This window comes from Rhea pennata, chromosome 25, assembly GCF_028389875.1.
Source record: "Rhea pennata isolate bPtePen1 chromosome 25, bPtePen1.pri, whole genome shotgun sequence".
Lineage (NCBI taxonomy): Eukaryota > Metazoa > Chordata > Aves > Rheiformes > Rheidae > Rhea > Rhea pennata.
Window position 1 is genome coordinate 3,938,896 of NC_084687.1, and position 27,087 is coordinate 3,965,982.

Here is a 27,087-nt window from a genome sequence, read left to right on the forward strand (position 1 = left end):
TGGGATGCAGGTGACCGTGCTTCTGTCATACTCTCTCTCCACTCTAACATCATGCCTGTTCTTTTCTCAGCGTTGGAATGAATTTGATTACGGTTAGAGAGAGCTCGTGGCTTCAGTGACGAAGGTGGTGTATAGATACGTGTAATGTTTTGTTGAGTATATTGTCATGAGGTCTGTACATAGTTGAGAAAGGTGTAGATGGGTGGAAAAGAACAGTTAACTGGAGGGGATTCTTAATTCTTTTTGGTGCTAGTTGATTTTTTTTTTTTTTTTTTTTTTTTGTGGGAAATGAGAATTTTGGAGTTACACTTGAGAAACTGGGTCTAGAATTGCCTCTGAAACTGATCTTGGGAAATTCAAGAGTGTTTCCTAAACTTCCTGTATGTCACACTTTGTATTTATTAAGTCAGGAGTTTTTGAAGCTGTCACCCTTGTGTTTTCTGCATAATCTTTTCATAAACACTCTTGAGTGACGCTTTGGGGCGATATACCCAAGCTGAGAGCACGGAGTCCCAGACTGAGTAGGTGACCAGGGTACATCACTGCACAAACAGCCCAAGTTGGATGTCAGTAAGTCTGAGCATAACTGTCTTAGGCTTTTCCATTCCTTATCTAACCAAGATACCTCCAAGATCAAAGCTATGGGTCTTTGACTATGCTCTGTTTTTTCTGTTTATTTGCTGGTGTCTGTATATGGCTCTGCGTGAGATGGTACATTTGAACTTACCTTCGTGACCAAGGATAAGACTTTGTGATACCGATCCAGGTACCGACATTCACTTACCTCTTCTGCTGGTTACTTCTGTGGTTGGCAGAACAAGCTGATACTGCCAGCGTGAGCTGTCCCTCTGCGGAATGCTTTTAAACGTTACAGATCTATTTCCGAGTCGCCCGAGTATCCAGGACTGGGGTGGTGCTGCACAACTGCTGCAGCACAGCGTGGTTAGTACTGACCTGAGGTTTCATGCTAACATTAAGAATTGATGTTTTTGATTGGGATATAGCTGTGGAAGCTATCGTGCTGCTGCTGTTCAGCTGTCATTTCCAAATGGAAATGTCAAATGAGTTTAGAGGAGGAAAAACATGTAGAGAACAAACTTGCCGATTTATTGGAATTGAAAGAAGCCTGAGATTTTCAGTAAAGCTTGAGAAGCTATGTGCTCAGTTCTCCATGAATTCTAGGTTTATTTGGATGTGTAATTCCTACAATCTGTTTCATTTTATTTTTCTGACTGCAGATTTTTGTTCCTAACTCAATGCTTTGTGTTTCTAATCTTCAGGTAACGTTAACATTTTTGTGATAGGTTAAAATGGTTTTCAAAAATGTTTTATAACTGCAAGGGCACTTTTGAGATCTAGCATTTCAGTTCATAGTTTTTCTTACTGACTTGGACTTGTTCTTACTTACGGCATCTCTTTGTTCAAAGTAAAATTCATTCAGTAGAAAACTTTTTTTCTCCTTTGAGGGTCGGATCCTAGTTTGAGCCTATGAATAACACAGGTATTCTCTTTCGTTCCTGTTTAGACTTGGCTGGCAATTTAGTATATACCTGCGTAAGTTTGGTATTTTCATCCGTTGTGTTTCCAGAAAGAACAGAGGGCTCTTTTTCCACTCCATGTCCAGCTGTGGTATCATTACAACCCCCCGGTCCCACTTCTTAGTGTGTTTTGAGCCAGATCTTAAGCTGATGGAAGCCAGCGCGGCACTTGTGAAGCTGTGCTCATTCGCAGCGGCGGGCGATCTGGGCTGGTACGGTGGAGAACGCGGTTCCTCTCTTTTTAAAGGTGTTTCCTCTGTTTGAGTTGTGCACAAGCTGGAGATCATCACTGTCTTAAAACAACAACAAAAAAGTATAAAAATAAAATTGTGGATGCAAGTTTGACGAGAGTGTAGGCTGTAATCTAGTGCCAACCAATAAACACGCCAGTATTTCACACATGGCTCTGCTTACTGCGTGATCTCTTCTTCCTAGCACTGTTACCCACATACGTGAACTTCGCACCCTTCGAGGGAACGGACAGTAAAATGTCCCTGGAGGAGGAAGCTCTTTCTGAAGTGGCTTGGTACGTCCACAGCCTGGAGGAGGAAGCCTTGAAGGGGCGTCACGATCGGTGGAATGGGGTCGGGCTGGTCTGAGTGCCGTGCTGTAAAACGGGGTGAATTTTAAGGCATGACATGAGTCGTCTTCAGGTGTTTCTTGTGCTGAATAAGAGCACTGTGGACCAGAAGTGTTACTAATTCACAGAGGCTGCTCAGACCTGTTTCTCACATAAAGTCCTCGCTGGGAGCTGTTAATGTAGAAGTTGCCTTCTGCTTTCCGCTGGTAGGTTGGTTTGGGCACCACCCCATAGAGAGAGCCAGCTCCGACATCTCCCGCGTCCGCCCTCGCTGGGTTTAGCTTTGCTGCTGCCAGTTCTCCCAAACTCTCCCAATACTAGTTAATGACTGTATTTGTTGCTCGTATTGCCTTAGCACTTTGTGTCCTGGCCTGTGGTGGGGCTGTGGCACTACGGGTGACACTCGTGGGTTTTGGGGAAGGGAATGTGCAAGTAAAGTTGCATCTGCGGTGGGCTGTGAGCACCTTTTCTGCTCTCGCTTGACCAGAAGAGGATCTGCTGGCCTTGGGGTGCTGCATCAGCGCTCCGGGGAGGCTTGGCACCGACTGCTCCAGCGTCCCGGCCTCGGAGGCACTCGCCGTGGGACCGTCCGCCTTCGCGTTGCGCCGCGGTGGAGCGAGCGGCCCCTTTTCCCCGTTCGGTGGTCCAGAAGCGTTGTCGTCCTCAGCGCGGACAGCGTGGCGTTGACCTTGGCGCTTCGCAGCTCGGGTCGTGGCAGCGTCGGCTCTTCCGCCCCGCGTTAGCGCCGTTAGCGCGTTGTCCGCGGCCCTCGCGCGCGCAGGCGCCGAGCGGCGTGGAGAAGTTGCTCATGAGGTAAAGGGCGACTTTGCTGTGAGCTGCGGGGGAAAATGAACTGCTCGTGGCGGATGTTAATTTTCTACTGTCACAAGCAACGTCCGCCGGGGTGACACATTACAGAGAAGCCGTGCGCGTGGCGCGGGCGAGCGTTAAACGCGACCCAGTAAAGCTGCTGGTTGCAGCAGCTGGCACAGGGGGTCGGGTCCGCTTCGTGCCACCCCCGGCGAGAGGCTCGCGAAGTGCCGGGGACGGCGAGAAGCCCGGTCAGAGGTGCCGGTGCCGAGCCGGCTGCGCCTTTCGCGCTGCTGCTGGGTGCCCTCCCCTCGGGGCCCTCGGCACCTATCCTGGCCTCCACGTGCCCCAGATGGGCGCAGGGTCCCTCTGCCCCACGCGGAAGAGCTGCCTGGACCAGAGACCAGAGGGCTGGCGGGAGTTGAGCAGGGGCAAGTGACGGCCACCTCCTCCCTGGCTTAGTCCCTTCGCTCAGCCTGTGATTTATTTTTCTTCCCCCTCCCCTTCCACCTCTGGGATGCGAAACAAGATGCTGAGCAGGATCCGTTAAGGTGCAGCCCAGCCCGAGCGGCGCTCCAGCAGTCGCAGCCGTGGGAGCGCTCCCGGTCCTCGGCAGATCAAACACAGCCTGCCTTCCAGTGCTGTTCTCGCAGCACTTCCGCACGTCTCCTTTGGGGTCCACGTGCTGAGCGTCCTACCCTGCGTTACGGCAGCTTGCGTGTTCCCCCCGGCCATGGGGCAGCAGGGGACACTGGGGCTACCAGCAGCAGTGGTGCTGGAGCCTCTGGGGTCATCAGGACCAGGGGACACCTGGGGCCAGCAGGACCTCCAGGACCAGGGGGACCACTGGGAGCGGCGGAGGCTGCTGCGGTGCGGAGGAGCATCCCGGGGCACTGGAGCGCTGCCGAGGGGGCTGCACGGCCAGTGCGGGGGGCAGAGTTAAGGTGGTGTTGCTGGTGCCTTGGCTCTGCCTGTGCTTGGTGTGGCAAACAGTCCAGCACCCGCTCCGGGGTGGTTTCCTGAAACCATTTCCTGCCGCCCACCGCTCGCAGGAAGGAAGGAGCCGTCCTGGGAAATCCCTGCTCGCGCCTGACCCGCTTAGCGGAGCCATCTGGTCTCCCCGTGCGCGCCGGCAAAGCGGATTATGCCTGCGGCCTCGGTGCAGGGCTGGCCCTGCTGCCGGGGGCTCTGCCCGCCTTCGTGGCCCTTTCTGCAGGGTGGCAGCACCCGTGCCCAGGACCACCATCACCCGGAGCCCCTGGGCGGGGGGGCCTTCCCCCAGCCCCCTGTGCCCCCCCCCAGCCCTCCCTCTGGCTGTCCGTGGGTCTGTCATCTGGCTGTGCACTTACACATCCCTCCATCCCTCCACCCATTCCTGCATCCATCCACTCATCACTCCATCCATCACTCAGCCCGTCCATCTGTCCATCCCTCTGCTCCACCATGCAGGTATGCATCTCCCCATCCACCCTCCTACAGACCCCGTCCATCTCCCCACCCGTGGGCCAACCTTTGCGCCCATCCGTGCATCCAGACAGGCATCTATCCATCTAGGCATGTACTCATCCATCACCCACCCGTCAGTCCATCCCTTCATCTGGCTATTTGGGTGTTCCCCTACCCACCCACGTACGCCCCCACGCATCCAGCGGCCTCTCCACCCCTCTGTCCGTCTCTCCGTCCGTCCAGCCACCTCCGGACCTTCCTCTCCACCCATCCGAGCGTCCAGGTGTGCATCCATCCACCCCTTTCTCTTTTTCCCTGTCTCCCTGCTCCCTTTTCTCCTTTCCCCCTTTTCCTTTCATTCTTTGGTATTTTACCCTTTTTTCGCCCTTTTCCTTGTTCATTTTTTCCCCTTTTCCCCCTTTCCTGCCTTTTTCCTCCTCCCCCCGCGCCCGGTCTCTGCCGCCCCCTGCCGGCTCCCCGCCGCCACAGCCCCGCCCCCACAAACCCCGCCCCTCAGGCCCCGCCTCCTCAGGCCCCGCCCCCTCAGGCCCCGCCCCGCCGTCACGCGCCGCGCGCGGGTTCTGGGTGCGGGCGGGCGCCGCCGCGCTCGGGGTGCGATGGGGCAGTGCACGGCCGGGCCGGGGGGCTGCGGCGGAGCCACGCACGGCCAGCACGGGCGGGGGGGGGGGGGGGGGGCGGGGCTGCGGCAATGCACGGTCCGCACCGGGGGGGGGGGTGCAGTGGGGGGATGCAGCAGTGCACGGTTAGCATGGGGGGGGGTGTGCAGTGGGGAGATGCAGCAGTGCACGGTTAGCATGGGGGGGTGCAGTGGGGGGATGCAGCAGTGCTCGGTTAGCACCGGGGGGGGGGGTGTGCAGTGGGGGCATGCAGCAGTGCTCGGTTAGCACCGGGGGGGGGGGTGTGCAGTGGGGGCATGCAGCAGTGCTCGGTTAGCACCGGGGGGGGGGGGTGTGCAGTGGGGGGATGCAGCAGTGCTCGGTTAGCATAGGGGGGGGGTGTGCAGTGGGGGGATGCAGCAGTGCACGGTTAGCATGGGGGGGGGTGTGCAGTGGGGAGATGCAGCAGTGCACGGTTAGCATGGGGGGGTGCAGTGGGGGGATGCAGCAGTGCTCGGTTAGCACCGGGGGGGGGTGTGCAGTGGGGGGATGCAGCAGCGCTCGGTTAGCACCGGGGGGGGGTGCAAGGGGGAGATGCAGCAGTGCACGGTCCGCACCGGGGGTGCAGTGGGGGGATGCAGCAGTGCACGGTTAGCATGGGGGGGGTTGCAGTGGGGGGGTGCAGCAGTGCACGGCCAGCATGAGGGGATGCACTGGGGGGGTGCAGCAGCACTGTGAGGCCGCTGCCCTGTGGGCAGGGTGGCGATGCACGGCCAGCGCTGGGGGAGGACGTAACCCAGGGGGCAGGCGGCAGGCTTGGCTGCACGGGCCGGGGGGGGGGGATGCAGCAATTCACGGCCAGAATGGGGGAAGGGGATGCAGCAGGGTGTGGGGCAGAGCACAGCTGCAGCGGGATAGGGAAGGCGTCGGAGGGGGGGGGGGGCAGCATCGCACGGCTTCGATGGGGCGAGCGTGGTGAGTGCACAGGGTGGGGGGCCGGGGCAAGGTGGGGCTTGCAGCAACGCTGGGCTGCAGTGGGGCAGGGGTAGGGGGGGTGCCGAGGGCGGGGGGGGGGGCGGCACTGCAGCAACGGGCGGCACAAGGCTGGGGTGCGGGAGCCGTGCGGGGGCCCGCGAGCGGGGGCCTGCCGGGTCTGAGTGCTGCGCGGCGGGCGCCTGGGCAGGGGCTTTCCGTGCTCCTTATCGCTCTTCGTTTTCTTCGCAGCCTTCGGCGGCCCCCGCGCGGCTCTTGTCTCCGCGCCCGGCTCTGGAGGGGGAGGGCTTGCAAAGCCGCTGCTGCATGCCCGGGTGATGAAGGCGCCCGGGAAGTGACTCCCACCCGCAGCACCCGGCGTGGAGGAGCCGCGGCGGTGAGCAGGGCCTGGCGCGGCGGCGGGCAAGTAGGGTGGCGGGTGAAGAGCAGGGTGCCAGCTCCCCGAGGTGCCCCAGGCCTGTGCGCCATCCTAGGAGCCTGTGTGCCAGCACCCTTCAAGGTGCACCCGCTTCAGGGTGGGTGCACCCTCTCCCATTTGCATGCACCCCCTCCCAGGATGGCGTGCACCCTCTCCCGGGGTGGGGTGCACCCTCCTGGGGTGGCGTGCACCCTCTCCCGGGGCAGGATGCACCCTCTCCCAGTTGCATGCACCCTCTCCCAGGACGGCGTGCACCCTCCCGGGGTGGGGTGCACCCTCTCCCAGTTGGGTGCACCCTCTCCCAGGTGCATCCTCATGCCCAGCTGCTGCGCAGGAGCCTCACGGCCCTCCCTGCCTTCGGGTGCCGGCGGAAGGGAGTTACTATCAGCCGTTCGTGGGTTTGCAGCCCGCCGCGCCCCAACGCCCGTCAGGTGCCTGCCAGGTCCGCTGGCGGCGGCAGGGCCGGCCCCATGCACGGGGGAGCCCGCGCCGGGCTGCCGCGCCGGCCATGAGCAACGCCACGTCGCCCACCGCCCCGGGCGCCTCCGGCGACTCCCTGGTGGGCTACGTCCTCGTCCCCTTCTTCCTCATCACCCTCGTCGGTGTCGTCCTGGCTGCGGTGAGTGCTGGGCGGCGGGGAGCTGGCGCCGAAACGCCGGTGGGGGGGCTGGGCCCCCCCCCCCTCACGCCGCCCTTCCCCTGCTCCCGTTGCAGATGATGTACGTTCGGAAGAGGAGGAGGTGAGCGGCGCGGGCCGGCCGGGGGGGGGGGGTCCGGCCGGTGCCGGGGCGCGTGCCGGCCGCGTGCCCGCCTCCGGCCGCAGCCTCAGGCGCCGTCGCCCGCGCAGGTTGGACCGGCTGCGCCACCGCCTGCTGCCCATGTACAGCTACGACCCCGGCGAGGAGCCGGCGGGCGCCGAGCGGGAGCTGCTGCTGCTGGAGGCCGAGGGCGCCCGGGTGAGCGGCGCCGCGCGCCTCGTGCCTCCCGTTTCCCTTCTGTTTCAGTTTGCGTGGAGCGTTATCGCTGGGACGGGGCTGGAAATCCCACAGTTTGCGGCCGGTTGGAGAGGGAAGCGGGACCCCCCCCCCCCCCGCTTGCCCAGTTTGCAACCGCAGTCAAGGGCTGAGATTGCGGGAACCTGGCGGGGGGGGGGGGGGATGGAGGAGGAGGAGGATGGAGCCCGGCGCCCCCCCGCGCCGGCGCCGCGGGCTGAGGACGCCACTCTCGCCGTGCTCGTTGCAGGTGCTGCCCGCCCGGGGGGGGTCCCAGCCGCGGCGGCCCCCGCGCGGCCCCTGGAGCGCCTGATGCCGCACCGGAGCCGCCCCGGAGCCGCCGGCCTTTCCCTGCGTTCAGCCCGGAGCCTCGTGCCTTCAGCCAGGAAGATTTTTAGCAGCGCCCACGCTCCGGGACGGGACAGCGGCGCTGCAGCGGCACGGCGGCTCCTTTTGGTACTTGATGGCAGCGTTTGGGGTTTTTTTTTTTTTTTTTTTTTTGTAATAAAAGCGCCCCGCGGCCAGGCGCGGTTGCAGGGGCCGGCAGGGTCTCGCCTGGCTCGGTTGCGCCGGTAGCGCCCGCGCGTCTCCTCCGAGGACGGCCACAGGGATGGATGCGCTCGGCGGCCCCACGGTTTCCACGCATGGATAAAACCAGCTTTTTCACCCCAGAACGGCCCCCAAAGCCCGTTGAGCCGAACCCCGACCCAAACCCGGAGTGCGGAGGAGAGGCAGCAACGTCCATAAAACGTTTTATTCAAGTAACTGCAAGTAGGAAACCAAAAGGTCGCTAACAGTGGACCAAAAACGGGGGAAAAAAGAAAAAAATTCTCCCAACTGTGGCGGCGTGGACACCCCCGAAACGCAAACCCGAAACCTTCGGCGGGCAGAGCGGCGACCGCGGGGTGCTGCGGGATGCGTGGGGCTCCCCGCCGCAGCACCCTGCACGGCTCCGGCCCTCCGAGCAGCGGAGCGGCCCCGTCCTAAAAAAAATCATCCCTAAAAAAAAAAAAAAAAAGCCCAAAATAGGGAGAATAAACCCGCAGCTCCCTCTGCCCCAGCGCCGCCGGCTCCGCTCTGTGGTGTCAATTCACCGTGGCCAGAGGGGAGGAAGGAAAAGAAACAAACAAAAAATACCCAAAGCCCCTGAAAAAAGAAAAAAACCCAACCCGACGATGCCCCCGGCAGCCCTCGTCGGAGTAACGAACCTCGTAACGGGGACAGCAGCAGCAGGGCGGCGAGCTCAGAGAGCGGAACTTAAATATCCAGAGGTAGTTGCGAATGAAAGGGGAAAAACAAAAAAAAATCATCCCCCCCCCCCCCCAAAAAAAAAAAAGAGCCTGCGGGGGGGGAGAAGCCCCGGGCGAGCAGTGGCCGCAGCGGAGCTTTTTCCCGGTGCGGCTCTGCGTTTTATTTTTTGGGAGGGGGGGGCATCGCTGCCGCCGTGCCGGGGGTATGGGGGGGGTGGGGGGAGGCTGAATTCCAGTGCTGCTGTTGTCCGAGTGGGAGAAGGGAGCGGAGGAGGAGGAAGAAGCCGGGGCGGCGCGTGGCATGTCCCCCCCCCATCCCGTCCCGTCCCGTCCTGTCCCCCCTCCCCGGCGAGGGGACCACCGGGGGGGGGGGGGGGGGGGGGGGCTGAGGTAGCGCCGGTCAGGGCGAGCTTCACTGCTCCTCCTCGGACGACTCCTGGGAAATGTTCACCTCCTCCTCGTCCTGCTGCTGCGGGAGCGGGGGGGGGGGGGAGCGGTCGGGAGCCGGGCACGGGTCCGTGTGTGCCCCCCCCCGCCCCGGACCCCTGCCAGCGTCCCGCGCCCGCCGGCGGTGAGTCAGGGCTGAGTGTGAGCGTGAGTCAGCGGTGGCCTCCGCTTCCTCCCGCTTCATTCATACAACCGATAAGTAAGTAAATAAATAAAATAAAAAATAAAGCCGGGCCGGCCAGCGGCTGCGCAGAGGGTCCCCGCGCCAAACGGCTGCCGGGCACCCCGAGGCGCGGGGGGGGGGGGCCCAAAGGACACCTCCCCCCCCCCAAAACTCACGCGGCAGCTCGACGCCAGGACGCAGCGGAGCTCAGTGCCCCCCCCCCCGGCTCTGCGGCTGCTCCGGGGGCTGCTCTGCCGCCTCCGCTCCTGTTTTTAGGTGTTTTTAAGCCTGTTCAGGAGCGAGAGGCGGCCTGGGCCGCCCGGTGCCGGCGGAAGATGCTGGCGCTGGATCAGGTGCAGCGCAGGTAGGAAAAAAAAAATGCAATGGTTTGGTCTGCAGCCCTGGCTCTCCTCGACCCTGCCTGGAGCTCCCGTGGGGAAATTTTGGTGGAAAAAGGGAGAAAACCACACGGAGGGCGGAGCAGCGGTGCCCCGGCGCGTGCCCCTGCCGCGCGGTGACGGCGGGAGGCACCCAGCCATGGGGCAAAACCCAGAGGGGAAAAACCGGGGGGGGGGGGGGGGGGGGGAGGGAATGACTCGATCCCGAGCCCTCCGGTGCAGGGTGGCACCTGCCCCTCTTGCCCGCGGCGTCCCCGCGGAGGCTGCCGGGGGCAGAGAGCGCTCAGCGCCCTGTCAGGATGCGGCCCTCGAGGAGGAGGAGGAAGGGGAGAAAAGCCACTCACCGATTTTTTGGGTCGGCCTCGAGGTTTCCTCCCTGGTGTGACTGCAGCTTTCTGAGCGCGCCGAGAGGGGTGGAAGTAAATAATAAAAATAATCAAAGGGGCCGCTGGGCCCCAGCCCGGCCCGTTCCCGCGCCGGCCCCCCGCCCCCCCGGGCACCTACCCTGCCTTTTGGGGCGGCCTTGTTTTTACTGCCCTTGGGTCGTCCGCGCGGCCGCTTGGGGGTCGGCGCCTCGCTGGGCTCCTGCTGGAGGGAGAGCGGCGGGTGCTCGGCACCCGGCAGCGCCGGGATGCTCCGGGATCCGGCGTCTTCCCCCCCCCCCCCGGGCTACGGTTTCCCGCGGCGGCTCTGCAGCCGAGCGGATCGGCCGGGCCGGGCGGCTGCTTCTGCCGGCGGCTCCGGCGGGAAGCGCCGGGATCGGGGCTCAGCCGCCGTTTCGGCATCGCTCCCGGGTGCCCATGCCGTCCCTCGGCGCTGAGGGCTCAGCGCGGCAGGACGGTCCCCGTGGGGGTTTTCCCACTGCCTCCCGCCCAGAAACCACCCGGAGCAGCTACTGGGTTTCTGCTCTTCCTCAGCCCCGTGCTTTTCCCCTCCGCTTTTTGCAAACTCGCTTTAGCCAGAAACGTCTCAGCCCCCCGGTTACTGGAGCCCGAATCGCCGGCTGGGCTGGGCGGGCGGCACGGCAAAGCCCAGGGAAGGGGCGAGTCCCGCGGGGCGCGAAGCCACCCGTTTCGGGGCACTGGGAGGACGGGGTGGGGGGGGGGGTCTAGCACAGGAAAGGCTCTAGCATCACCTTATCCCTCTGAGCAGCTTTTGCTAATGTGGCTTTAATTAGCCTGCCGGTAAGAGCAGGTTCAGCTGCAGCTGGGGAGGAGCGATGTAAATGCTGGGAGGCCCCTAAGCCTCTCCCTGGGGGAGCTGCAGGGCTCGGGGGGGCCGGGGCGCTCCGGGACGCGGCGAGCATCGAGATTGCGCTTTGCCAGTGTTGCCAAAACGCAGCTGCCCCCCGGGGCAGAGGCAGCAGCGGGTGGGCAGGAGCAGGGCGCCGCGGCGCAGGGCGCGAGGGGCTCGCGTGGAGGCGGCCCCGGCTCCGCGGCGCCTCCGGCCGCGGCTCGTCCTACCTGCGGCTTCTTCCTGGGTCGTCCCCGGCCCCTCTTCTCCGCGGCGTCCTTCTCCCCCTTGGAAGCCAGGGCCTGGCCGGCTTTGGCGCCGGATTCGCTCATCCTCCTTGCGGCGAGAGGGAAGGGGGAAAGGCAAGGTCAGGCGAGCCGGCTGGGGCGGCGGGAGGCGCCGCGGGTCTGCGTACCCCCTCCGGGCCGCCTGCGCTGCTCGGACGCCCCTTAGCAAAGCCGTCGAGCGTCTGCTGGGACAGGCAGGCTCGTCCGTGCTCCATCCCCTGCCGGACGCTGCTCCGGAGCCTGCTTGGACCAGGCGCGAGGGGACCCGACCTCGCGGGGACCTCGCGGGCTCCCCGGGCATGTCCAGCACGGGAAAACATAAAAACCGTCCAAAGCATCCAAAAGCATCCAAAGCTCTGCCTCGAGGAGAGCTCTGCCTCCGTCTCCTAAGCTCCGCTTTGCGCGTGCAGCACGGCCGCGCTCGCCAAGCAGCGGCCCCCTCCGAGAAGCGGTTCGGAGCGCCTCGAACAAACTCGTTGCCCAAATCTCGGCCCGTCCCGCCCTCGGGGCTCCCGCCGCCTGCGAGGCTCTCGCGGCCGCGTCCTCGGCCCGGCACGGCGGGGAGCCTCGGCCCAGGAGTGCCAGCCCGGCCGGGGCGATCCGCAGCTCTCCCAGGCCAGAGCGCACGGGAAGAGCCGGGCAGGCGCCCGGACAGAGGGACGCCCGGACAGAGGGACGCCCGGCCGGCCCCTCTCCAGCTGCAGCCCCCCCCAAAAGGGCTGGATTGCTTTCCTGGCCGATGGGAAAATCCGACAGAGGAAAAGGCTCCATCTTTCCCTCCCCGCCCCGGTGCCTCCCTGAGCCATAGGGGGGAAAAACCTGCTTTTCCAGAGCCGTGAGGCCGCCGGCTCCGGGTGCCCAACAACCCGGGCTGGAAGGAGCAGCGCGGCTGAAACAACCGGTTGCTCCGGCGCTTGGCGGACTCGGCCCGCGCCCGCCGCGCCGCTCCGCACCGCGCGCCCCAAGGGTTAATAACCCGGGAGGGGTTTTAGCGACTGGTTTCAATTTGGCTGGCGCTAGACTCGAGCCGGGACAGCGCTGCTTCCCGGGCGCCCGGCCCCGGCGCTGCCCATCGAGGCTTCTTCGAAACCAGGCGCCAGCTCCCGCCTGGGCTGGAAGTGACTCACGAGCACGAAGCAACAACAACAAAAACCACCCTCGGGGTTTTTTTTTTTTTCTTTTTTTGAGTGAGAGGAAACCCGTGCTGTCGTGTAAACACCCCGAAAACATTACTCACGGCATCGCAGAGCCCTTACAGGAGTCTCCCTTTACGGAGCGCTTAAAAAAAAAAAACAAAAACAACAAGGGTTAGGTTTGGGAAGAAAAACAGGGGCTCGCCGAGCAGTCCGTCTGTGTCGGAGGAAACGCGCCCTCGGAGCCGGGCCGGGCCCTCTCCCGCGGCCGCGAGCGGACGGGGCCGGCGCCCGCGCCGGAGCGGTGCCCTCGCCGCCTCTCCCGAGGCTTAAAACCGCCCTCGAGCGCCGCGCCGGCAGCTCCCGCCGGCTCTCGCGGGGTGAAGCGCGGAGGGGACGGCCGCGAGCGGGGAGACGCTCCGGGCGGCAGCGCGCCGGAGCCGGATGCCGCTGCGGCACCCGCGGGTCGCGGCGCTCCCGCCTCCGGCGCGACGCTCGGCGCGACGCAGGACGGAGCGAACCCCGTACGGGCGGGAGCGGCCGGGTTGCCATGGAGGAAAGGAAGTAGCTGGAGAGAGGAAAACCTTTCCACGGAGGGAGGAATCCATAAGGAGGCGAGGGCAGGGGACTGCCGGCTCCGGCAGCACCCGAGCGTCGTGGGAGAGGAGGGTACGGGGAGCCAGGCCCGGAGGCACGGCGGGATCAATCCTTGCACGGGCAGCTCTGGAGGTGGAAGGGATCTCTCTTCCTTCGGATCGACGGAGTGGGAGCATGCAAAACTCCTTCCCCCTCCATCCCTGCGGATAACCATCCTCCGTGCAAGTATTTCTCCCCGCCGTGCTCTGCCCGCTCCCGGACCGGAGCCTGGCCGCTCTCGGCGCCTGGGACCGACCCGGCGCCTCGGAGCGATGCCGCCGGCTCGGCTGCGCCCGGCCTGCTCCGTCCTGCCCCCGGCCGCCCGCGCGCGGGCTTACGCCGCGCCGTGCAAATAGCCCCATAAATCCCCGCTCTTGCCACCTACTCCTAGATTAAACAACCAGCCCCGGGAGAAAAAGGGAGACAGGCGGCGGCTTAGATCTGGGGGATAAAAAAAAAATAATAATAATAATAAATTTCTCTTCACGCCAGGAAATCTAGCCCGTTTGCAGCTGGAGAAGGATCCCGGCCGCACCTCCGGCGGGAGGAGGGGAAGGAAGAGAGGAGGAGAAGTTGAAGAGCCTGTTGGGCAGGGGTGCGAGCTCCGGGAAGGGATGTGCCCGGCCCCTCCTTGGCTCAGGCCCTCCGCCGGGCTGCTTTGAAGACCCCCCCCCCCCAGGCCTGCTGTTAAGGAAAGTGTCCCCCCTTCCTGCCCCGGCATGCATAAGAAAAGGAAGCGATAAAAGAAAGGAAGGGGGGAGGTGGGGAGGGGGGGACAGAAAGAAAAGAGGCAGGAAGGGCAAATCGCAAGCTTTGTGAGGACCCTGTCCTGCGGGCTGTAATAAAACCTTCGGAGCGGCCCCATTTCGCGGTGCCCCCCCCCCCCCAGCCTGGGCAAGGAGGGCTGCAGGGTCCCTGGGCCCAGCCGCCGCCGAGCGGGTTGGGGTGCTCGGGTTGGGGTGCTTGGGTTGGGGTGCTCGGCGCTGCACAGGCGGCGGCGCCCAGGCTGGGGGTGTCCCTGCCCCGGCGGGGCCCGGATGGCGGGGCTGCCACCCTGCGCCGGCCCCACGCCCCTTTGCACGGGTCCCAGGCCTGGCCCCACGCATCTTGCGCGGGTCCCAGCCCCAAACACCTTGCATGGGTCCCCTTGTCCCCACGCGCCTTGCACGGGTCCCAGGCCAGGCCCTCATGTGCATTGCACGGGTCTCCCTGTCCTCACGCACCTTGCATGGGTCTCGGCCCCACGCGCCTTGCACGAGTCCCAGGCCTGGCCCCACGCACCTTGCACAGGTCCCAGGCCCATGCGCCATGCATGAGTCCTAGGCCTGGCCCCACGCGCCTTGCACGAGTCCTAGGCCTGGCCCCACGCGCCTTGCACGAGTCCTGGGCCTGGCCCCACGCGCCTTGCACGAGTCCCGGGCCCATGTGCCTTGCATGAGTCCCAGGCCTGGCCCCACGCACCCTGCACAGGTCCCCCTGGCCCCATGCGCCTTGCACGGGTCCCAGGCCTGGCCCCACGTGCCTTGCACGGGTCCCAGCCCTACATGCCTTGCATGAGTCCCAGGCCTGGCCCCACGTGCATTGCACTGGTCTCCCTGGCCCCACGCACTTTCCATGAGTCCCAGGCCTGGCCCCACGTGCCTTGCACAGGTCCCAGCCCCATGTGCTTTGCATGAGTCCAAGGCCTGGCCCCATGCACCTTGCATTGGTCTGGGCCCCACGCACTCTACGTCAGCCCCAGGCACCTTGCACAGATTCTGGGCCCGGCCCCACGCGTCTTGCACGGATCCTGACCTCCTGCATGGCTCCTGGCCCCACGCACGGGTCCTGGCCCCATGCACTCTGCACTTCGTGTGGGTCCTGGCCCCATGCACCTTGCACAGGTTCCAGGCCCCATGCACGACTCCCAGCCCCACGCACGGGTCCCGGCCCCACACCCCTCGCCGCGAGCCGGGCCAGGGGTGGCCCCGGGCCCCACCACCCCCCGGGCCCCACCACCTCCCGGCCCCCCCCCATGCAGGGCCGCAGCGCCCAAAAAACCGAGTAAGCGGCGGCAAAGTCCCACCGTGCCGTTTGCAGCGCCGCGGCCCGGGGCCCATCAGGTGCACGGGCCTCGCGAATAAAAAAAAAATATTATTATTATTAATAATAACAGAGGGGCACTGCCGAGCCGGCCCGCCGCACGCACACGCGTCCTTGCAAACGCAGCGAAAATCGGGCGCAATCGCGCCCCGCACGTCGGGAGCCCCTTCCCCAACCCCCCCCCCCCCCGGCGGCCCCGGCCCCCCCGCGCCCCCTTCCCCCCCGGCGGAGAAAGGAAGGAGGAAGGCCGGCACTCACAGTCAGCTGGGTCTCGGAGCCGGGTGCTCGGGGCTTTGGCTTTTTTTTTTTTTTTTTTTCCTCTCTCCCTTTATTTATTTTTTTTCCCCTCCTCTCTCTGCTCCTGGCGTGTCTGTGTTGTGAGCGAATTAAAACAACCCCCCTCCTGGCTGCTGCTGGTTGCAAATGCGGATCTGAAAGGAGAAGGCAGAGAGAGAGAGGCAGCGACTCGCACACGCATCCACAGCCCAGCCAGGCTTCCTCTTATTTATATAAATTAAAAAAAAAAAAATTGCTCCAGGAGGAAGGAAGCTGGGTCAAAATCATTTGCAAGGAGCGAAGAAAAAAAATAAAAGCGGGGGGGGGGAGAGAAAAGGGGGGTTAAAAAAAAAAAGAGAAAGCGAGCTCCAAGCCTTACTGGAGGGGATCCAGCTGCTAAAAATAGCAAAATCACACTCGAAATTAAATAAGGGCAAACAGGCTAAGGGGAGCTTCCAGCCCTTGCGGAGAGGGGAGAGGAGGAGCCGGGCTGCATCACGGCCGGGGGAGGCGCGGGAGGCGGCGAGGCCGGGAGCGATAGGTCGGTTCAAAGGGCTGCGGCGGGCGGGGGGGGCCGCGCCGCCGGGGGGGGGGGCGGGGAGGGCCTCGGGGGCGGGGGGTGGGCGCGCCGTCGGGGGGCCGCGGGGCCGCGCCGCCGGGCGGGGGGTGGGGGGGCCGCGCCGCCGGGGGGGGGGGCGGGGAGGGCCGCGGGGGCGGGGGGGCCACACCGTTGGGGGGGCGCGCCGTCGGGGGTCCGCGGGGGTGGGGGAGGGGCACCGTCGGAGGTCCTCAGGGGCGGGCAGGGGGGCTGCGCCGTCGGGTGTCCGCGGGGACTGATGTAGGGGGGGGGGTGTCCGCACCGTCGAGGGTCCGTGGGTCTGGGCTGGGGAGGGGGGCGTCTGCGCCATCGGGGGTCTGCGGGGGTGGGCAGGGGGGCCACACCGTTGGGGGCCCGCGGGGGTGGGGGAGGGGCGCCGTCGGGTGTCCGCGCGGGTGGGGGGGGGAGGAGGTGTCCGCACCGTCGGGGGGCTGTGGGGCCGGGCTGTGTGTGGGGGGTGTCTGCGCCGCCGGGGGTCGGCAGGGGCGGGCAGGGGGTCCTCGCCGTCGGGGGGTCCGCAGGGGCAGGAAGCCCCTCTCTCCCCGCTGGACGTGGCAGCAGCTTCTGCGCGGCCCTGGAGGGGTTTTGACGCGTTTCTCTGCAAAGCCGCAGGTTTGCTGCAAAGCCGGCGTGGGAAAGCGAGTCCCCGCGTGGACTGCCGGCGCCTGGGGTTGGGGGAGCTGCGGAGCCAGCGCTCTCCCGGGGTCTCGGGCCGGGCTCGGCACCGGCTCGGACCGCGGCTCCCGGCGCGGCTGAGTTTGGCAGAGCTCCGTGGAGCGCGCACGCTTGTCGCCGGACGGAAGAGCCCGATTCCAAATTCGTCTGATCCCTTTTGGAAGTGAGTTGGGTGAGCTTGGAATAAGGGCCGAGATCAGCTCTCTTGGTAGGCAAGTGCTCTAAAAATCACTCCTGTTTTGCATCAGGACAGGTTTTTTTTCCAAGGAATATAAGTAATTTGGGATCTCATGGTGGTTTATTGTTTGTTTTTGAAGGAATAGAAGGAAGTCCGGAGCGCGACGTCCTCTCGGTTGCAGGACTCCCACGTCCCCCCGAACCCCTCTGACGATCCCAGACACAAACGGAGTGGAAACTCTGGCTTATATGCTTTTGATCCCACAATAGAGGGTCTAAATCTGGAGTTAGGCCTGCAGACCCTGAGGTTTTTCCATCTCAAATCGGCATCAGCCTCCTTATTGGGCCCAGAGAGGAGAAACTGGGGAAGCAGTTGGAGATTTGGGGATGCTTTTTGTGCTCAGAGCGTGTGTTTGCCAGGGTGGGAGGCAGCAGGAGGAAACTCTAGTTGCTGCCATGATGCAGGGACTTTGCAAAAGTGAAATTGCTTGGTAATATATTGCAATTTGATTTTTCTTTTTATCCTTTACCTGCACTAATCCACAGAGAAGTTTCTGTAGAGCAATGCCTGCCACTTCAAACAGGAAGAAATCCGCGTGGGAGCGACGCGCGCGTGGAAGGGCGAGACTGAAGAGCGGCGGGGGGCTGCTCGTTTTTAAGCAGAGCCCACCGCTGAGCCGATCTTTCGGTACCGCTGCGTTGCTGAGCCTAGACGATCACCTCGCATTTGTCTTGGCAGCTTTCCCTCTTTCCCAAGGTAAAGCCAGGATAGATGCCGCGCTGGAGGATCCGAGAGCAGAACCAGCGAGATTTGCAGAGCTTTAATTAAACATAATTCTTCAGTGGGAGCAGGAAAGTGAAAGTGGCTAGAAGCAGTGAAACCGGGAGTGATGTTTTTATTTTTGTTTGTTTGTTTTCCCATCCCAGCCGGGCGCGATGCGCACAGGAGCGGCAGGCACGGTGCGAGGGCTGGTGGGGGAGCGCTGTGTGGGGTTAGTCCCGGGAAGAGGCTGGGAAACGCGTCGGGATGCGGGAAGGGGGCTGCTGGCTGAGGGCAGGGCCCCGTGTCCACCGCGGTGCCGAGGGTGGGTGGGATGGGATGGACGTTGGGACGGGAGGGGACGGACGGATGCTGGCCAGGGCCTTTGTTTCGCCTCCCTGCTTTGTTTCCCCGCGGCCCCATTGATCGAGCCCCATGTGGCCACGCAGCCCTGCGATACTCGCCTTAATTTGATTAAACAGCTTGCTGCTTCAAACCTACCCAGTCACGCTAGATTTATCACCGCCTAGCGCAGCGTCTCGTCGTAGCGCTACTGCAGGGACGAATTCCTGTGTCGCCCGATGAACTGCAGCTTCCCGGCGCTGCTTTTGGGCTGGCGGCGCGAGCCCCGAGCTCGCGCGGTGCCCTGGCGCCCGCGTTGCGCGGTGCCGCGCCGTGTGGCTCGGGGGACGCACGCGTGCACGCGTGCATCTCTTACAGCCTTCTTTCAGAAGCTGGGAGGAGAGGCAGAGCGGGAAGCGGGTGCGCAGCCCTTGCGAGGAGCCGCGGCTCGGCGGGCGCCGGGCCTCCCGCCGGGGAGGGGCTGCAAATCGGTAGCTGCCGCGCTGCAAATAGGCTGGCGCCGATCATCTGTCCTTGCAATGCAGCTGCCTTGGGAAGAGCCGCAGTGCATCCCCCCCCCCCAGCCCCTGAGGGATTTGGGGCTCTGATTCCTGCTGATTTCCCTGGGAAAGGGGAAATCCAGCCAGCTCCCTCAAGGCAGCTCTGTAAAAAAATCTCAGCCCAGGTCATCGGATAATTGGAAAACCTACCGGACTAATTAAAAGCGTTGTGTGTTTTGTCACCTCCAAAGCTCCCTCGAACAACAGCTAATTAATGCTCCTGGTTCGAGGCCTTGCAGAGACGCGGGTGATTATCCTGACTTTATGGATGGGAAACGCATGCATCAGAGGTTACGTGACTTGTTGGAGGCCAGGTTGCGTGTTGGCAGCAGAGAACAAATCAGGGCTGCATTAGCCTCTGCGTCCAGCGCTCGGGATGCCGTGGTCTGAACCTGCCCTTCCCGGGGGGCCTGCAGCTCCCGAGGCCCCAGCTGCCGGACCGGGTCTGGTGGCTGCGGGTGGGCAAGAACGGGTCTTGCAAAGGGATTTTTTGATTTTTTATTTTTTTTATTTTTTGCAAAATGCAAAGGGCTGCGGGGCTTTGCTGGGAGGCAGGGAGCCGGGTGTCCCGGTGCCAGGGATGATGTGGCGGGGCTGGAAGGCGGCTCGGACCGCGGCGGGGAGCAGAGGGGTGCTGTGCCGCGGCACGGCTGTGGGCACCCCGGAGCCGCGCCGTGGCCCAGCGCCTGCCTCTTCCCGCCGCTTCTCCCTGGTTGTTGCGACGCCCAGAGAGGCCCGAGGGCTCAGCCGGTGCCGTTTTCCTGTGCCCGTTTTGCAGGGGGCCGGGGAAGCCGCCGGGGCCGCCGTGCCGCTCCAGCTAGCGGCGCACAATGGCCTTTTGTCTGCCGGCGCGGCTGCCCCCGGAGCATCCCACCATCCTGCTTTCCCAGGAACGTGAAACCTCCTCGGGGCTGCCCGCGGGAGCATGGAGCACCCGGCGCCCGCTCCGCCGCCGGCGGGACGCAGGAGGCGCCTGGTCTTCGCGCTTGGCACCTCCTTCGCCCAGGGGTGAAAGAGCAGGAGCAGCCAAACCCTGCTGGGGGTAGGGTGGGGGGGCACCCAAAGCAAAGCCGGGAGGTTTGGGGCGAGAAAATACCTGCTAGCGCTCCCCTGAGCCGCCCCTGCTTCCCCGCCCCTGCGGCCCGGGGCTGGGGACTGACAAAGAGTTGTAAAAAAGGCAATAGAGGAAACGCTGCAAATCATTAACGGGGGGGGGGGGGGGGGCGCTGCGGAGGAGGGTGCGGAGGGTTGTTAATTGTGGACTTGCTCTCTGGCCCGCAGGGGAGTCTGTCTGCTGTATTTTTTTTTTAATCAAAGTACTTGATTGCGAGTGGCACATCAAAACTAAGCAAGCAGCAAAGAATCTCTGGCAGCTGGTGGCATTCCGGCAGTGGGGGGGGGGGGGGCAGGGCAGCTTGGGGGGTGCTACAAAGGGTGGGGGATGTGTGGTGCAAGAGGTGGGGGACACGCAGTGCGAGGGGCTGCAGGACAGGCAGTGCGAGGGGCTGCGGGACACGCAGTGCAAGGGCTGGGAAACACGTTCTTGCTGCCCTTCACAGCCGGGGCAGGGTTGGCTTCCCCACCCAGTGTTTTGCAGAGTAAAATGAAAGCGTGACCTGAGCTCATCCTCCCCGGAGAGCCTCCGGGAAGCCTCCGGAGCCCGTTCAGGAGCAGCTCTGGGGCAGCACTGGCACCGCCAGGCAGGGCTCACGGGGCAGGAGCAGGATGGTCGTCGCCGTAAGAGCCTCTGGTCGCTTTTGCTTCCACGAGGGATTTTTTTCCCCCTTTCCAGCTGAGTTTGGGCCACTGCTTGGGGACTGTGGGGAGGCTTCAGCTCTGCCTGGCCGCACGAGTGCCTGTGCTTGTGTGCATACGCGTGCACCCACGTGCGTGCGAGTGTATGGTGAGTGTATGCCTTTCCCTGGGGTTTTTGCTTGCCACGGGAGACACGAGCTCACTGTGGCAAAGGGGACACACTGGGGAGGCCGAGCCTTGTCAGAGCTCCAAGAAAACATTATCCCCGGCCAAATTCCTTGACACTTTCCCTTTTACTCAGCTCCGGTTGGAAAAGTAGCCAGGCCATGGGACTTCCCTTGCTCCCCGTGACTCAGGTGCTGGTCACGGCCGGTGACTCACGAGGGAGGGGACGGTGTGGGCGGCCAAGGCGGAGGTGCCGGCACTGCTGCCTCGGGGCGGGGGGGGGGGGGGGTTGTAATTGCACTAAAACCCCCAGGGATTTACTGAAAATGGGAGTGAAAAGAAGAAAGGGAGGAAGATGGGGAAGGCATCCGGCCACGCTGCGGGCGCTGGGGATCGCTGTGGCAGAGAGCCCACGGGCGGCTAATCGATAGCACTAAATAATTCATTTGCAATAACCATTTTGTGGAGCAGCTCCCTCCCGCCCCCCCCCCCCCCCCCAGCAACCTGTCCTGGTAATTCCCCCTTTCCGCCAGCCCGGGCACAGTTATGGGGAAGTCGCTATGGCTGCTCCCATCACCCTCATGTCACCCTCAGCGGGTTTTCCTGGGTCACCAGTGCCCCAGCACCTGCAAATTGCAATTTCATTAATGGGGGAAAAAGGCCAAACTTTGAGGGAGATGGGCAGAATAGGAGGTTAAAAAATCGGGACTCTTCTCAGGTGGCTCTGAGCCGGCAGCTAGAAGCGGCTGAACGTGGGATCGCCTGGCACGGAAATCCCAGCGCCTGGAACAAAACAGACAGGGCCAAATTTTCAATTCCCAGCAAAGAAAATTTTGGGGAAGAGGTAACTGGGGTCGATCGCCTCTGTTTAGACGCCGCCAGCAGTGGCCTCGCTTCGAGGTCTCCCGCGGGTGCGCTGGGCTCGGGACTGCGACAGGTCGCTCCCCGTCCCCGTCCCCCGGCGGGGAAGGGCCTTGGGGGGGGCGGGAGGGGGTCACTGAGCGTCCCCAAACGCGGCGCGGTGGGACGCGACGGGGCGGCCGGTGGCGGCGGGCGGGCCGGTCCGGAGACGGCACTGCGGTGACTTGCTGCCATCTAACGGGCAGAAGGATGCAAAGCCGGGATGGAGATGGGATTGGGGGGGGGGGGGGGATCCCGTCCCTCTGCGCCCTCCCGGCTGGGGGAGGCCGCCAGGACCAAGCCTCACCGCGGGGCTGCCCCCGTGCTCGGTGCAGAGGGACCAGCAGGACGCGGAGCGAGGGCGACCGCTCCCTCCAGGCTGGGGGGAAACTGAGGCGCGCTCGGGGCTCATGGCACCGCTGCGGCTGGGAAGGGGCCCAGGCGTCCCGGCCTAGACTGCTGCCACCGGGCCCCCACGTCGGGGCCGGGGCTGCAGGCTGAGCGCTGCTGGAGGCCGCAGCGGTGCGAGCCGCTCTCGGCCCCCAAAAGCAGCGCGGGCAGCAGCCCCGCAGCGCTCAGCGCCTTTTCCGTGGTGGCTTTTTGTGCCTGGTGCCGGCTCCCCCCCCTCCCCCCCCCCCGGCAGGAGGCCCCGGTGGCACCGCGCTCGCCCCAGCCCTCCGCTCGCTGCTTCGCCTGCGGCCCGCGGGTGCCCATCCCAGCCTGGGCATTGGGGGCGGCTCTAAGGGGCCCGCTGCTCCCCGGCCGTTCCCGGCTCCGGCTCTGCGCCGTCGGGGCAGAGCTCCGGCCAGGGCATCTTCTTCCAAAGGCCATGGAAGCGCAGCTGGGGGCAGCTCGAGGGGAGCTCCCTTTTCCCATGCGTTGCGGGGGGAAATGCCACCAAAGCAGCACTTTTGAGTAGCTGCACGGGCTCTGCCAGGCACCGGCCAGGTGTGAGGAGCCTCATGCTGCTGCGGGCTGCTTGCTCGGGTCCCCATCCATCCACTCACCCACCCATCCATCCACCCACCCATCTACTGACACATCCATCCACCGACCCATCCATCCATCCATCCATCCACCCACCCATCCATCCATCCACTGACACATCCATCCACCGACCCATCCATCCATCCATCCACTCATCCACCCACCCATCCATCCCTCCATCCACTGACCCATCCATCCATGCAGTACAAAAACCCCTCGGTGGGGGCCGTGCAAGGCTCTAATTTACCTTCCCGTGTGGCTTGGGGGTGAGGGTAGGAGGTTGATTAATTGCTCGCTCAGCAATGGCTAATTAGCAGGTAGGTGCTGCTGCAGCGGGCAGGCGATGTGAGTCTCCCCCCCCTCCCAGGGCGGCTGCAGCCTGGGGGGGGAGGGGACGGAAAGCGGCTTTTTCCCTTGCACTTCGCTTGCCCCCCCTTGTCCCGGGCTGACAGCGGCTCTTCCGGACCGCAGAGGAGAAACACCCCGGGCTTCCTCGCCTGGGGTGCAACGAGTTGTGCCATGCTCACCTGGCCAGAGCCCCCCGTCGGGCAGCTGCAGGTGGGTTAATGAGGGCAGGCGCCTCGTTGGAGGCTTTTTAAAAAAAATTATTTTACGGTGTGAGGGGCCATGAAGCCTGGGCCACGTCCTGCAGCTCTGGAAAGCGGCGGGAGTGAGCGTCCCGCAGGCCCCAGGCCGGGGGCTCTGCGCCGCGTCCCCGTGCGCCCTGTGCCCCCGGCTGGGACCGGGGCTGGGGGACGTCCCCCCGGCCAGCGCTCCCGGCCCCAGCCGCCCCACATGGGGCGCGGTGTCTGGCTGCTGCTGGGCACCTCTGGGTGCCGAGGCCTCCCAGAGGGACGTGATTTATTGCCTGCGGGTCAATGTAGCTGCTCCATTTAGAGATGCTATTTGTATTTATTTGCTGATTTTAATAGCTAAGTCAGTCTGGTTTCTCTCTGGGAAGCTGCTCTCCTGGCACCGAGAGCATCTCTGGCTCGTGGTGAGGCCCCTAAACTTATGGGTGTAGCGCTGATAAGCATCTTGCAAGCTTCACTTCTGTCGCTTCAACGAAATCGCCACCAAAAAGGAAGGAAAAAAATAAAGCAAATTGAAGAGTATTAAAGAATAAAGCAACGGAGAAAAGTCCTGGTGCGGGGGAGTTGCCCTGTTCTCCTGTTGGCTGGGAAAAAGAAAATGCAAGTATGTATAAATAAACAAATAAATAAAGTGGGTAGTATTTGGGGGGATATTGCCACTTGCCTCCAGTTTGCTACGAGGCTTCTGCACCAGGCCGTGGGACTCTGCACGGGAGACGCTGCGTCAAGAGAAGCCGTGATGTTTTATTCATCATAAAAATACAGTGCTTTGTTTAAAGATTAATTTGAAAACCTGTTTAATTACTGAAGTGGCACCGAGCGGTGGGTAACGGACGGGTTTTGCTAGCGTGGTCGCCCGGCGGGGCTGGCGCTGGGTTTCATGGCCTCGCGGTGGCTGCTTCGACGGGCGCCGATCGCTGGGCTGGAGGATCGGGGATCTCCTGGGATTTACCAGGCAGCATCCGCCCCTCGATGAACACCGCGACTGCGCTTCCACCAGGGAAAAATCTATGCCAGCCTCGGCTGCCCGCTTGTGCTCCCAGGAAGGCGGCGTTTCGCTGCAAAGAATTAAGCCATGAATATTTTATGCCTGAGGATCCTTCTTTCTGGAGGTGGTTGCATGAATTATGGAAGAGCCGGGAGGAGAAGGGGAGCGTCGCGCCCGCGCCCTCGGCCGACGGTGGAGATGCTCCAGGCTCGGGGCTGGCGGCGGCAGGGCGAAGCCCAGGGCGGCGGGAGCCCCGTGTCCTCCGTGGGGGGAACAAACGCAGAGCAGATGATGCCGGGAGTGACAAACCGTTGTAAAACGCGCGCTAAAATGTCAGCGCTGGCCGTGCCGCCTGCGCCAGCTTGGCGCGCGCGTTCTTGTTAGAAAGTTGCCTTTATTAGTTAATCGAGCAAAATTCCCCATTGCTGGAGCTTCCGGGACCGTATAACGTGCCAAAAAAGACAGATTTTTTTGGGGGGGGGGGTGGAAACAAGCAGCTTTTGCTGGTGCTTTCGTGTGACCGAGCTCTGAGTCGGGCTGGATCCACCAGTGCGCCGAGCTGTGCCGGCCTCTGCGGGAGGCGGCGCGGGATAGCCCAGCCGGTCGTCTCGGGCGCTTGCTTTCCTCCCCGGCGCTCCTGCCGTTAGGTGGAAGTGTTGCAGAGGAGAAGAGACCTGGCGCTTCCCGAGCTCTGGGCTCGCAGAGCAGCTCCAGCGGATGCCGAAGGTGCCGCGAAAGCCGGACACGATCCCGTTCTCCTCTTTAAACACGGAGCTAACGAGGGATAAAGCTGCATGTGAGCCAAAGGGGGGAAGTTTTAGGATTAATTCAGCCTGGGAGAGAGGAGGAATCCCTGATGGGTGGCTTCACTCTTGCTAGTAATTCCTATTTCTCAAGCTGGAAAATCCCTCTCTTGGTGGCCAAAAATGCAGGCGTGGTGCCCCGGTGCCCCCTGTGCAGCCTTCGCCGCGAGGAGGAGGAGTTGCCGCTCCCGGCCTGCGAAGCAGCAGAGGAAACATCCTTCTTTCACTGCAAATCCCTCTCTTTTTTTTTCCCCCCCTCGTTCTTTAAAATGCAACTCTTTCCGCAGAAATCTGGTTAGTCATGAAGCGTATAATGAGTTTTAAATATATATAAAATGGTCTGACATTCAGCATCCCATTATCCCCGCTCCTCGGGAGGAACGTGGACTGGATGTGTGAATGTTGATCCAATAAGAACGCAGTCAGTACCATTTTCACTCTCCAAAATATCCGTATCTATTACCCATATTCATGTGCTGTTTTTGAGTAGGAGTGCCTCTTTCTTGCAGAAAGAAATCCAAGGTTGGATTTTGGGTTTTTTTCTTTTATTTTTTTGGGGTCAGTTATTGATGTCCTTTTTGGGCATGCCAAATTATTTTGTAGCTTGTTTTCGGTTTACATTTCCGCCCCGCCGCCCCCAGAGCTCCCCCGGGTGGGTCGCGGCTCGGCTCTCGCTGCCCCACGTGGGGCCGCTGCTGCCGGGGCTGAGCCCGGTGCCCCGCGGCCGGCGCTGCCCGGCCCCGGCAGCGAAACCCGGCTCCGAACGAGCATCCGGCCGGCGAAGCTCCAGCGGCGGCTTTTTCCCTGTCCTTTCTTTGAGACTTGCTCCTCCACCTGACGTCAGTGAAAACCTCGCTCCTTTTGCTGTAAAAAACCCCCGGGGAACAGGACAAAAGTGGCAGCATGTTCTTCTTTCTTTCTTATTCCCTCCAGAATACTTTTTCTCCCTTTTCCTCCTTTTTTTTTTTAAGGTCTTTAAGTCGCTACCGCGGCGCTGGCACCGGAGAGGAGACCTTGACCTGCCGAGACCACGTGTCCCTCCGCGGGCCCCCCCGGGCGAGCGGGACGCCGCAAACACGTCCCCAGTGCTGGGCGCTCCCCATTTTGCTCTGCAAACTTTAAATACCCGTGAAGACAGTTCTTGCTGGGACCCCTGCTTTTTAATTGTATAGCTGTTGGAGCTAATTATAGTTCTATTAATAATTTGCTTTGCATCAAGGATTTATTTCCTCTGCCTTCCTAATGGGGAGGGAATTAAATCCGAGCCCAAGCCAAGCGCGGGTGTTGGAAACGCGACCTGCAAACCGGAGGGCCGTGCGTGTCTGTCATGTCCCGGTCTTTCCGACTTGCGTGACCCGGGAAGAGGAAAGAGGAGGTGGCGGCTCCACCATAAATTATTCAAGTGCTTCTGCAGAGCCAGAGCATCCAGTCCGCAAGCTGCAGTTTCAAGTTTTCCTACATTCAAAGAAAAAAATAATTGCAAAGCGGCACGTCTCCCGGGTGGTGTCCGATGATATGGGCAGTGCACGCGGTGACCGTCCTGGCTGGAGGGGAGCCAGGGCGGGAGGGGGTCACTGCCGCTCTCCCGCTGTCACCGGGATGTCCCCTGCCCTCCTTCCCACCCCACTGCTGCCTCTTGGCTGTTCCCTGTTCCCGGGATGTCGCCTGCGTGAGCCAGGTTTTTAAATGTAAATTGTATTTTGGCGTTCTTGATGGGTTGCACACTGTTGTGGCTGCGTGCATGGGGGTTTGCTGGGTCCGCGCCACTCCCGGGGCTGCCCTCCATGCACGGGAGCACAACAACACTGCGAGCCGCTCCAGCTCCCCCTGGGAGCGAAATCCCCACGGCGCGGCTCTCTCTGCGGGGGACAGAGCTCTGGGCATGATCCCGCGAGCGCCCAGCTCCATGGGCTCCATGCGAATATTGCCACTTATTTTAATGGCAGGAGGGCGGCCGGCCAGGTTCGCGGCGGAGTGCGTCTCGCTCGAGAGCGCGGAGCGTTTCCAGCCTCCCTCGAAGGCCTGGCCGGGGCTTCACGCTGGGAGCTGGGCAGCACCGAGCTTGCAGAAAACCAGCCTTCCTCCGGAGTCCTAAACACGGGCTGGGCAGCGCAGACCGCGCTGAGCCCTCCCAGCTGGGACTCGTGGGGGGTCTGCCTGTCCCCGCAGCCGCGTGAGGAGCGTGTTGGTATTTTGCTGTGACATGCATTTCCCCAACTCTTCCCCTAGGCGAAGACGAGGCTGCAAATGCTCCTCGGAAGAGCTGTGTTTTGCAGCTCGGTGGTTAGAGGGGGCAGGAGGAGCGGCAGTGAGCCTTCCCGGTGCAGCCGGGCCCTCCCCGGCACCGCGGAGCAGCGCCCTGCTCCGGCCTCGCTCCGGTGACCGATTAGCTATCAGTCATTACCGTGATGGATTGGAACGGTTAATGTGCCAATGGCTATTACCGGGGGGCTGCGTTTTCCCGGGATTAATGAATCGATGCTCC

The 27,087-nt window shown here is 62.9% G+C and overlaps 2 protein-coding genes across 13 annotated transcripts; one reads left to right on the plus strand and one right to left on the minus strand.

Annotated features, from left to right (window-relative positions):
* Positions 1-2,041: 2,041 nt before the first annotated feature.
* SMIM29 (small integral membrane protein 29) lies at positions 2,042-8,535 on the plus strand. 6 transcript variants are annotated; one of them, XR_009960751.1, is made up of 7 exons: positions 2,042-2,064; positions 6,216-6,360; positions 6,737-7,021; positions 7,117-7,142; positions 7,250-7,358; positions 7,645-7,850; positions 8,067-8,535. XR_009960751.1 is itself a non-coding variant. In XM_062595147.1 (6 exons), the coding sequence occupies exons 3-6, from the start codon at positions 6,911-6,913 to the stop codon at positions 7,705-7,707; spliced, it is 309 nt and encodes a 102-aa protein (XP_062451131.1). In that variant the 5' UTR covers positions 2,042-2,064; positions 6,216-6,360; positions 6,737-6,910; the 3' UTR covers positions 7,708-8,535. The 6 variants fall into 6 exon arrangements, 5 of the variants coding, with proteins under 5 accessions (XP_062451131.1, XP_062451133.1, XP_062451134.1 ...); XM_062595147.1 differs by having other exon boundaries at positions 7,645-8,535; XM_062595149.1 differs by having other exon boundaries at positions 6,809-7,021; positions 7,645-8,535.
* HMGA1 (high mobility group AT-hook 1) lies at positions 8,132-16,337 on the minus strand. 7 transcript variants are annotated; one of them, XM_062595153.1, is made up of 7 exons: positions 16,319-16,337; positions 15,282-15,454; positions 12,410-12,450; positions 11,116-11,221; positions 10,157-10,240; positions 9,997-10,047; positions 8,132-9,113 (listed from the first exon to the last, which is right to left on the minus strand). In XM_062595153.1, exons 3-7 carry the CDS (start codon positions 12,412-12,414, stop codon positions 9,057-9,059), a joined length of 303 nt encoding a protein of 100 aa, XP_062451137.1. In that variant the 5' UTR covers positions 12,415-12,450; positions 15,282-15,454; positions 16,319-16,337; the 3' UTR covers positions 8,132-9,056. The 7 variants fall into 7 exon arrangements, with proteins under 7 accessions (XP_062451137.1, XP_062451140.1, XP_062451138.1 ...); XM_062595156.1 differs by lacking the exon at positions 16,319-16,337 and adding an exon at positions 15,679-15,759 and having other exon boundaries at positions 8,132-9,110; positions 10,157-10,237; XM_062595154.1 differs by lacking the exon at positions 16,319-16,337 and adding an exon at positions 15,679-15,759 and having other exon boundaries at positions 10,157-10,237.
* Positions 16,338-27,087: the final 10,750 nt, after the last annotated feature.

Coding starts and splice junctions, on each gene's coding strand:
- SMIM29 (XM_062595148.1), top strand. Junction 7,143..7,249: donor TACGTTCGGAAGAGGAGGAG/GTGAGCGGCGCG, acceptor TCGCCCGCGCAG/GTTGGACCGGCTGCGCCACC. Junction 7,359..7,644: donor TGGAGGCCGAGGGCGCCCGG/GTGAGCGGCGCC, acceptor TGCTCGTTGCAG/GTGCTGCCCGCCCGGGGGGG.
- HMGA1 (XM_062595153.1), bottom strand. Junction 10,241..11,115: donor GACCCAGGAAGAAGCCGCAG/GTAGGACGAGCC, acceptor CTCTCCCTCCAG/CAGGAGCCCAGCGAGGCGCC. Junction 9,114..9,996: donor GAGGCCGACCCAAAAAATCG/GTGAGTGGCTTT, acceptor CCGCTCCCGCAG/CAGCAGGACGAGGAGGAGGT.